General features: G+C 40.6%; 1 protein-coding gene across 1 annotated transcript; it reads right to left on the bottom strand.

Annotated features, from left to right (window-relative positions):
• Positions 1 to 3,866: 3,866 nt before the first annotated feature.
• Positions 3,867 to 10,368, bottom strand: LOC123503711 (glycine-rich cell wall structural protein 1-like). Its single transcript, XM_045253691.1, has 6 exons — positions 10,260 to 10,368; positions 6,455 to 6,608; positions 5,725 to 6,357; positions 5,286 to 5,454; positions 4,778 to 5,219; positions 3,867 to 4,294 (listed from the first exon to the last, which is right to left on the bottom strand). Coding segments are annotated over exons 1-6 (1,566 nt in total). The 5' UTR covers positions 10,261 to 10,368; the 3' UTR covers positions 3,867 to 4,127.
• Between the last annotated feature and the right edge of the window lie 1,112 nt (positions 10,369 to 11,480).

Here is an 11,480-nt window from a genome sequence, read left to right as displayed (position 1 = left end):
ATGCGATTCCTAATCTGCAGAAGCGTTGTGGCATCCTCCCTCTTTAGATATCTGTCGTTTATTAATATGTGATATATCCTTTATTTTGATTTTTAGAAACAAACCACACAGATTTACATTTGCTATTGCAATTAATCTTTCTTGGTAGAGTGGAATAAAGGATGTGGAATGTATCATGATAATTTTTCTTGGAGTCCGTGATGCAATCAACACCGATGATGACAAGAAGAAAATGAAACTGTTACATTTGGTGCCCTCCGTTAGACTCTCCTTGACGCAAGGTCTCACCAGGAAAGGTGCGGCCAGGTGCCTCAGAAACGTTTGCAGGATATATATATATATATATATATATATATATATATATATATATATATATATATATATATATATATATATATATATATATATATATATATATATATATATATATATATATATATATATATATATATATATATATATATATATATATATATATATATATATATATATATATATATATATATATATATATATATATATATATATATATATATATATATATATATATATATATATATATATATATATATATATATATATATATATATATATATATATATATATATATATATATATATATATATATATATATATATATATATATATATATATATATATATATATATATATATATATATATATATATATATATATATATATATATATATATATATATATATATATATATATATATATATATATATATATATATATATATATATATATATATATATATATATATATATATATATATATATATATATATATATATATATATATATATATATATATATATATATATATATATATATATATATATATATATATATATATATATATATATATATATATATATATATATATATATATATATATACGAGGTTAAGCTATAGCAATTTTTCCTTTATTTATTTTCTTATGTACGGTTTTTATTTGCCGTACTGTTTTTCGGTGTTCCTCCGGTAGCTGGAGCAGGAGGTCAGTGAAGGGGCGACGTTTCGGAATGGAAGCTTTTGCTCAAGCTACCGGAGGAACACCGAAAAACAGTATGGCAAATAGAAACCGTACATTATAGCTTTCAACCTCATATGTCTTGCCTGGCTATACACACACACACACACACATATATATATATATATATATATATATATATATATATATATATATATATATATATATATATATATATATATCTCTCTACAACTTTATCTCAGGTTTTCTCTCCGACCGTTCCATTGGTGCTGTGGTAGACAGCCACTGTTGTTTTCCTAAATCTATTAACATTAGTGTTCCTCAGGGTTCTGTCCTGTCACCCACTCTCTTCCTATTATCTATTAATGATCTTAACCAAACTTCTTACCATATCCTCTCTTACACTGATAATACCACCATACACCTCTCCACGTCTTTTCAGAAACGACCAACCCTTCAGGATGTCAACAGATCACGTAGGGACGCCACATAATTCCTGACTTTGGATCTTTCTAAGATTTCTTATTGGTGCAGAGAAAACTTAGTAGTGTACAGTGCCTCAAAAACTCAAGTACTCAATCTATCAACTCGACACAACCTTCCAGACAACTATCCTCTCTTCTTCAATGACACTCAACTGTCTCCCTCTTCTACATTGAATATTCTCGGCCTCTCCTTTACTTACAATCTAAACTGGAAACTTCATCTCATCTCTTGCTAAAACAGCTTCTATAAAGTTAGGCGTTCTGAACTTCTGAGGCGTCTCCGACAGTTTTTCTCACCCTCCCAAGAGTTAACCAGTACTCTCAGTCATTCATACCTTTCTCTGGTAAACTCTGGAACTGTATTTCCAAGTTCCTATGATTTGACTTTATTTAAGAGGGAGGTTTCAAGACATTTATCCCTTTCGTTTGGCTAACTCTCTCTCGGACCTGCTCGGAGAATGGCACCTAAGTGGGCCTTTTTTTTTTTAATTATTGTTCTTTGTTGCTCTTGGCCAGCTTTTCTTTCTGGCGTAAAAAATTGTATATATATATATATATATATATATATATATATATATATATATATATATATATATATATATATATATATATATATATATATATATATATATATATATATATACTACTGCGGGACAAAAGTGGATTTGACGGTAGTTTAGGATTTGAGAACCTTTTGTACCGATCTCCAAAGGTGCACCTATTTCGCCAGTACTGAAACTTGCCAAACACATGGACTACTTCACGAGTCTACTTATGAAAGAATTGCAATTAAAAAGAAGAAAAAAACTCACCGAAACCTCATTCCTCACAAAAAAGCAAGTGTTTTTGAAAATTTACTTTAATATCATACTGATATATTGATAAATAAGGTCTATGTAGGTACAGAGAGAGAGAGAGAGAGAGAGAGAGAGAGAGAGAGAGAGAGAGAGAGAGAGAGAGAGAGAGAATGGGGCTTAGACAGAGGAGATAGGGAGTTGGTATGAAAAATGAAGAAACAAGGGAAGATGGGGAGACGAATATGGAATTGGGCTGAGAAAGGAAGTGTGGCTTAACTGAGACGTCACGATTCCTGGCCTATGATATTTACCTGTTAAAATTCCTTGATTTGAAACGTGGCATCAGTTATGAATAAGGGTAGGAAGGCTGCTTCATACAGTAGGGAGCCGTCTGTTCTGTGCATTCAAGCTGTAAAAGTACTCGAGTCTGTTCCATTCATTCCTGTATAGTAGAAATTAACAGACTTTTTTTTTTATTTATACCATGTTGGCTTTTTACGGGAATTTATAGGCTAAAGGGGGTACTTTTTGGGGTACCTTCTATCTCAAAGCCCACCCGCTAGGATACCGTTGCCTCGAGTGAGGAAGCCCAACCTACACTCAGACCTTGGACAGGATTCGAACCCGTGCGCTTGGAGACCCCTCGGACCCCAAAGCGCGCATGGTTCCACTGTACCACGGTGACCCCAACCTAACCAATCTGCATCATGACCTAAGGACCGCCGTGGTACAGTGGAACCAAGCGTGCTTTGGGATCCGAGGGGTATCCAAGCTCACGGGTTCGAATCCTGTCCAAGGTCCGAGTGTAGGTTGGGCTTCTTCACTCTAGGCAACGGTTTCCTAGCGGGTGGGCTTTGAGATAGGAGGTACCACAAAAAGTATCCCCTTTAGCCCATAAATTCCTGTGAAAATCCCACGTGGTATAAAAAAATACAGTGTGTCCTTCAGATAACAATTATTCATACCTTTCTTTTCACTCTAAATTACTTTTTAATTGCCTACTCAAACTGATTTACACATAGATAAGAGATATAAACTCACAAAAAAATTATAAAACTCCAGAAATCACATAGAAAAACTAAACAAGACACTAAAAGATCCAGTGTTTTTTTTCTTTTTATTTCTATATTATTTTTTTTAAACCCAGATATTTTTTCAGCTTTGCTTCGAACTTCCTCCTTCCCTACATCTCCATCTGTCCAGCCTGGGATGCAGCATCACTCATCTCACAATCCCCACACACTACTTTCCGATCCCTCCTCCCTCCTATACCATCTGTCCAGCCTGGGGTACAAGATCAGACAGTACCTTTGGATTCCCTCTCTACACCTCCATCTGGCCAACCACGCGTGCAACTTTACTTATCTCACAAACCATAACACTACCTCTGTCCATCTTTCTACACAATTTGTTCAGCATAGGGTGCAACATCACTCGTCCCAAACCCCTTACTACCTTCCGACGCTGCTCCTTCCTCCTACACCACTATAATAATTCCATAATATCATGATAAATTCTAACAGAACCTGTAAAATGTTAAGACACTACAATAGAAGATAAAGTACGTTTGTCAACAGATTTTCATCTTTATTTGTATCATCAACAAAGCCATATGGAAACTATAGGAATGAAACCACGAGGAAGCCACGATGCTAGCTTCTTGTTACTCTTGAATGCTTCGTGGATTCTTGTTCAGCACTACTGACGAAGCTTCACGGACACTTCATGTTATTTTTGTCGTAAACACCGCAACGTCATCTTCTTTCCTCCCTATTAACGATAAGGTCGCGTGTTGTGTAGGCGGGGCGGGGCAATGGGCGCTTACTAGATCTTACCACGGCTTCTTATCTTGGGGTTTTGTGCACGTCCATTGGTTGCCGCTACAGGGACTGAAACAACACTTATCTGTTGGATTGCTGCATTCTACGTCTGAGTTACACTTGGCGCCGTATCCTCTAGTGCCACAGGAGCTGATGGAGGGACACTGTCCAGGACGGCCTGTGTGGTAAAAAGAAAAGGATGTCATGAGTGATACTTAAAACACTCTTGTCCTAACATACTTTAAGCTTTCATAAAAAAAATAATAATCCTTTCAAAAGTTGCAGAAATTATAAGGTTTTTTGTGGGTATTCTTGTCATTGATGATGAAGAATCTATATTCAAGTAACACTAAAATCATAAGATTAGCCTGGAAGAGAAATCTTTTTTCGAATAAAATAAGAATGATATATAAAGGAACAATCTGGAAAGTTCCCATAACATCCTTCCCTTGCAAAGTTTATTATTTGTAAATGTGACTATTTTTTATAAGAATAACATCAAGAAGAAGAAGAAGAAGAAGAAGAAGAAGAAGAAGAAGAAGAAAAAAAGAAGAATAGGAAGAAGAAAAATAAGAAAGAAAAAAAAAGAAAGGAAAAAATACGCATTTAGATACTTAAAACAACTTTCTCTAGCACCCTGAGGAGCTGCAGTAGTACTCACCAACAGTACTGACGGTCAACAATCCTCCTGGACCGTGCACGGAGGCAGTTGCGCTTCCTTTCCCACTTGAGGAGCTGAAGGAGGAGAAGGATGAACTGGAGTGGAAGGAGCCATCAGGAGCCGTGCCCTTGGAAGCAATGAAGACTGATCCTGGGCGTGTCTGCTTCACCACTGTCACCTTCTGCCCGCCAGCTCCAGAGCCTCCTGCGGCCCCGTGAGCTCCAGCACCGAAGGCCCCGGAACCAGAACCTGCACCACCAGCACCGAAGGCACCAGAACCAGAACCAGCACCACCAGCACCAAATGCACCAGAACCATGGCCTGCACCACCACTAGCACCAAAGGCACCAGAACCATGGCCTGCACCACCAGCACCAAAGGCACCAGAACCAGAACCAGCACCACCAGCACCAAATGCACCAGAACCATGGCCTGCACCACCACCAGCACCAAAGGCACCAGAACCAGAACCAGCACCACCAGCACCAAATGCACCAGAACCGTGGCCTGCACCACCAGCACCAAATGCACCAGAACCATGGCCTGCACCACCTGCACCACCAGCACCAAATGCACCAGAACCATGGCCTGCACCACCAGCACCGAAGGCACCAGAGCCGTGAGATGAACCACTGGCACCAAATGCACCTGAGCTGTGTGATGAACCAGCGCCGTGGCCATGAGATGCTCCTGAACCAGTTGAACCGGTGCCGTGGGAAGTTCCGAAACCAGATGAACCAGCGCCATGGGAAGTGCCAGATCCAAATGAACTGGTGCCATGAGAAGTGCTGGAACCAGATGCACCGGCTCCATGAGATGCTCCTGATCCAGCTGAACCTGTGCCGTGAGAAGTTCCGAAACCAGAAGAACCGGCGCCATGTGAAGTGCCAGAACCGAATGAACTGGTGCCGTGAGAAGTGCTGGAACCAGATCCACCGGCGCCGTGAGAAGTGCCAGAACCGGATGAAGCATCACCACAGCAGCCTGCACCGGTTCCATGAGAAGTGGTGCCATGACCACCAGCACCACCGCCAGCACCACCACCGAATGAACTGCCAGCGCCATGGCCGCCAGCAGAACCGCCAGCAGAACCGAATGAACTACCAGAGCCGTGGGCGCCAGCAGAACCGAATGAACTACCAGCGCCATGGCCGCCAGCAGAACCGCCAGCAGAACCGAATGAACCGCCAGCGCCATGGCTGCCAGCAGAACCACCAGTAGAACCGAATGAACCGCCAGCGCCGTGGGCGCCAGCAGAACCGCCAGCAGAACCGAATGAACCGCCAGCGCCGTGGGCGCCAGCAGAACCGCCAGCAGAACCGAATGAACCGCCAACTCCGTGGGCACCAGCAGAACCGCCAGCAGAACCGAATGAACCGCCAGCGCCGTGGGCGCCAGCAGAACCGCCAGCAGAACCGAATGCACTACCAGCGCCGTGGGCACCAGCAGAACCGAATGAACTTCCAGTGCCATGAGCGCCAGCAGAACCGCCAGCAGAACCGAATGAACCGCCAGCGCCATGGCCACCAGCAGCGCCGTGACTACCAGCGGAACCGAAGCTTCCTGCTCCTGATGAAGCTCTGAAACAAACAATCAGATAAGTCATCGAAACGATCGTGTGTGTGTGTGTGTGTGTGTGTGTGTGTGTTCTCGGTACATTAATCATAAGCCACTCACCCTGCGGAGGCGGAACCAAAGGAAGAGGAAGAGGAAGATGCCGAAGCCTTGGATCCTGCCGATGCTCCAGCGCCGAAGCTCTTGGTTGGCGGGATGTAGCCTGCCATGGCAACGGCTGCCGCCGCCACCAGGAACACCAACACTCGCACGCCCACTGCAATCAAGGACACCACCATCAGGAGAGGCTCAGGAAAAAGTCAGCAGCCTGATTGTCATGTCGTTGTATTTGTTAATTTATTGGTCTGAACTATTTGCCTATGCCTATGTCTGTCTGTCTGTCTGTCTGTCTGTCTGTCTGTCTGTCTGTCTGTCTGTCTGTCTCTCTCTCTCTCTCTCTCTCTCTCTCTCTCTCTCTCTCTCTCTCTCTCTCTCTCTCTCTCTCTCTCTCTCTCAAAATAAATAATTGAATAAATAAATAGATAGATAGATAGATAGATAGATAAATAAATAAATAAATACATCTTTTTAATATTTTTCTTTTTAATTCCTGACAGTGACCCCGTGGAGAGCATGCACTCTTTCTAGCCCAGCAAACCTGCTAAGGCAAAGGACTTGAGTTAGTGAAATGCTTCCCCAGTCACACTTTGGGAGTGATTGTTATGATGCAGGAAATCTAACGAAAGAGAAAGTAAGTGACCGTAGAACCATGGCTATTAAAGATTGATTAAGGTGCGGAAGTGGCAATGACCTCAATATTTTTCAGGTAAAGAAAAGGAGGTGTTGGAATCATTGGATATTCTTTTTACAACTTGTGTGATTTTGTGATTTGAAGTGAATGTTATGTAGATGTTGTTCAATAGGGCTTACCCATATTTTGAAACATATTGAACTCTCACTAGGACCATTCTGAAAGACAACAGAAATAATTAATCGGGTATTAATCTGGTGTAGTATATGTTGCGTACAGGCGATGCTGATAAGCTATTATTTATTATTTGGAACAAAGGTGAGGATGTATTGTTACCTGTGACTTCACTTCATCTAAGAGAGAGGTTTCAAGACATTTTATCTCTTTCTTTTGGCTAACTCTCTCGGACCTGCAAGGGGACTGGCAACTAAGTAGGCCTATTTTTTTTTTATCTCATTCTTTATGTTGTCCTTGGCCAGCTTTCCCCTCTTACATGAAAAAAAAAAAAAAATACACTGAATTCTCACTAGGATAATTTTCATATTCCGCAAAAATCAATAATCGGGTTCTTAAGGATGTTCTTTCACCACTGATGAAGCAGAGACCTAGTTGAACAACCCATAGAATAATACAAAGGTTGAAAATCCCAGCGCTTTATGAACTCCCAGAGGGTGTATAAGCAGTCGAGATAATGAGTTGGTGAGGCCATATTCAGAAACGCTTTGCTCTCTCACCACAACTATTTCCAAAGGCTACAGAAATGAGTAGTTGGGTTTTCAAGAGTGTTTCTGCCGATGATGCTGTATAAATCATCCCATTGTTATCATAAAAAAAACCATCTATGTATTACTTTAAGAGCTTTTCTGAGCAGAGGTACGCCGCAGTGATTCAGAATATGGGACTTGGTTGTTGTCTGAATGATGCACAAGGTTACTCCGCGTCCCTCCCGTACTACACTACTGGTTGCTACATTTTCCCTTTGTCTTTGAACACTGTCCTTCCCCGTCCTTCACTTCCTCCCATCCCGGCAATTTACTGCATTCTCCCCACAGTTTTGAGGTCGGAAACATCTTTTATTCACATCACCATAATCATCCCGTCGTCATCACCAACTAGCACCAACAACAACGAATGAAAGCTCCTCCTCCTCCTCCTCCTCCTCCTCCTCCTCGTCCCACTACTACCACTACTACCACTACTACTACTACTACTACTACTACTACTACTACTACTACTACTACTACTACTACTACTACTACTACTACTTCTTCTTTAGCTATACGATCAAATAGTTTTTCGCTATGTAATCGTTGTGAAAATAAAACCAGATGCAATTTGTCTATCTGAATGTAAATACTTAGACCTGATTGACGTAATAGAAAATAAAGCAATTTCCAGCATTGTAATAAATTGCTTTGTTCACACGTGCCATCAATTTCCTCATTTGTTTGGTTTTTCTTCTATAACTATTATTATTATTCAAACTCTTCGAAAGTGTAAGGAACGTATTAATAGTAACTTTAGGGCATTCTGTGGTATAAATATGCATGTAAGTATTATTTTTACTCTACAGAATCTACGGAGGTATGAAAACAGACCGATGGAAACTGAGGCGGAGGGATCGAAGCTAGTCTATGCGCCTCCACTTCTTTTCGGTGCAGGGAATAGACGACGCATTTGAACCTCAGGTATGTCGCATGACTGACTGTTACATTCATTCTTATAAGTCATGCAGGACACACATGTCAAACTGTTTCTATTCTTCAGTGTTAACATGATCTTTCCAACATCATTTGAACACTGCAGATAACTTGACATGTGTGTGTAGATAATTGACGTTAGCTTCACAAAGTCTGCTGTGGCCACTATGATGAGAAAGATTTTTTTTTATTTACTATTTGATGTTGACATGATCTCCAGCACCATATCAACACTACGGATAATTTGATATGTGTGTAGATAATTAACGTTAGCTTCACAAAGTCTGCTGTGGCCACTGTGATTAGAAAGGTTTGTTATTTTTTTGTCTGGAGTGCATGGTGATGAGATGTTAGGCAAGTACCTCACTGAAAGTCATCGTTGCGCTTGAAGATTCTTCGTGCACCGTGTTATTAAAAAAAACAAAAGAAAAATAAAAGAAGAATAAGATGATAAGAAACCACTTTTTTTCTTCAACACTGTAGGGCTAAACATGAACAAAACGACGAGAAACTTGAATGAATTTACGAGTATGATAGTCACTCGTGAACTGAACTTGGTCAAACCTGAACAATATCAAAGCAGAAACAAGAAATAGTTGAAACCAAGGATGACAGGTAAAGTGTTCCCCTCTCGCACGAAAGGTTGGGTGGTGTGGCAGCCTCTCGGTAAGACAGGAAGCGTCTTCTCGTGATCCCCTGATGTGGCCTTGTTCTTGTGTTGCTGTATATCACTCAGTCCAAAATCAACAGGTTAGATTCCACTTATTATCACTTTTTTTTTTTTTTACCGGGAGTAACAGAGAGGAATCTATTGAAGACACATCGTATTTGCAAGTTTGTGGCGATAAAATGAAAATAATCAGTTCGAATTTCATCACCAGATCGCAGAGAATGGAATTTTCGTAGACACAGCAGAAAGGAAGTGACGAATACACATACGAAAAAAAACAACGCACACACACACACACACACACACACACACACACACACACACACACACACACACACACACACACACACACACACACACACACACACACACACACACACACACACACACACATATTATTTATGAACGTATGCAGTGAAGAAGAAGAAGAAGAAAAACACTTCACAGTTGACTAGAGGAAGGATGTAACTAAACTGAAACTTTACAGATCCTAGAAAAAAAAAAAAAACAATGAGTATACAAATACAAATAGGACAATTAATTTTAAGTATCGAATGCGGAAAAAAAGGAAGAAGAAAAAGAAACAGTTTAAATAGCATTACTGATGAATGTAGAGAAAAAGGGAAAGAGACGAAGAACAAGAAACAGTTCAAAATAGCATGACTGGTGAATATCTAGAGAAAGATGAAACAGACGTGGAAAAAGAAACAGTTCAAATGATAATATGACTCGTAGTTCTACAAGAAATCGAAGCAGTGCAAACAAAACACAAGTGAAAGCAAGAAAGACGAATAAAGCACGACTTACTTCTTAGTGTGTGCGGTGGGAGGGGAAGAATGCTACTGCCACCACACCTGAGGCGAACACAAGTCGTGTCGATCCGCCCCGCGCTTGCCTTTATATATACCCTGTCAGGACATGCAGGATCCGCCGCGTATTTCCCTTGCATTTGTTCCGGGTCTCTCCCGCCCGAGGCTTGGCGGTTTCGGGTCAAACTTTTGCCAGTATTTTCTTCACCTTGAGAACTGGGCACGTGTGTCTTATGTATGCTAATGTTCATGTTTTGAAATCAGAGAGAGCAAAGTAACAGAACTCAACTGGTCAACACTGCTGTGACTATTTTCCTCCTTCATTTAAAACATATCTTGTTATTTATTTTCCCTCGTCACCCTTGGCTAGGTTTCTTTGCACGTTTCAGTATACACCGGCTTCTTTTCTGTGGATGGATTGATGATTTTTTAAGTGTCCTCACGTGAATGCTTCTCCTACAAGCTGACTACAGGATGAAAATTATTATAGATAGTGTCCTTCAGTAACATCGCAATCATATAGTGACACTCTCCCCCTTCTCAGTAACTCCGTGAGGATATGATTGCAACATCACTTTTCTTTTTTTTTTTTTTCTTCTTTTTGATCCTATCCTATCAGTGCCTTCCATTCCAGTATTCTCTGTAATGAAGCTGCCTCCAAACCTGAAGGTGATCTTGAAATGAAGTTTGGATACCGTGATTTTTCGTACAATTTAGTTATTATTTTTATTATTTCGAGAGAGAGAGAGAGAGAGAGAGAGAGAGAGAGAGAGAGAGAGAGAGAGAGAGAGAGAGAGAGAGAGAGAGAAGGAATATGTATCTATCAGTATATTCATAAATCCTTAAGTCTATCTATATTCAAGTCACACCCTTACTTCACGCCCTTATTCTGTCTCACCTTGAACAGCCACCCACCACCACCACCACCACCACCACCACCACTGCCTTCCTTCCCCTCCCGGCACCTTTGACTCCTTCCCACAAGTTGAACTATATTCCCTTCTCTGTTTCTCTTTCCTCTTCCTTGACTTCCTAATACAGACGCTCGTAATGTAGTACTGTTCACATTCTAAGTCACGTGGTGTCATCTCCTTATTGCTGGTGGTGTAGTGCGTGACCTTCCTGGTTGTAGTTTGCTCTAAGACTCAGTGGTGGTGGTGGTGGTGGTGGTGGTGGTAGGAGTAAGATTGGGAGTAGTTGCAGTTTTGTTGTTATTATA

Source organism: Portunus trituberculatus, chromosome 14 (genome assembly GCF_017591435.1).
Source record: "Portunus trituberculatus isolate SZX2019 chromosome 14, ASM1759143v1, whole genome shotgun sequence".
NCBI lineage: Eukaryota > Metazoa > Arthropoda > Malacostraca > Decapoda > Portunidae > Portunus > Portunus trituberculatus.
This window is presented reverse-complemented; position numbering and strand designations above follow the sequence as displayed.

Coding starts and splice junctions, on each gene's coding strand:
- LOC123503711 (XM_045253691.1), bottom strand. Junction 5,455..5,724: donor TCATCCGGTTCTGGCACTTC/TCACGGCGCCGG, acceptor AGCATCTCATGG/CCACGGCGCTGGTTCATCAC. Junction 4,295..4,777: donor GTTGACCGTCAGTACTGTTG/GTGAGTACTACT, acceptor TTTACCACACAG/GCCGTCCTGGACAGTGTCCC.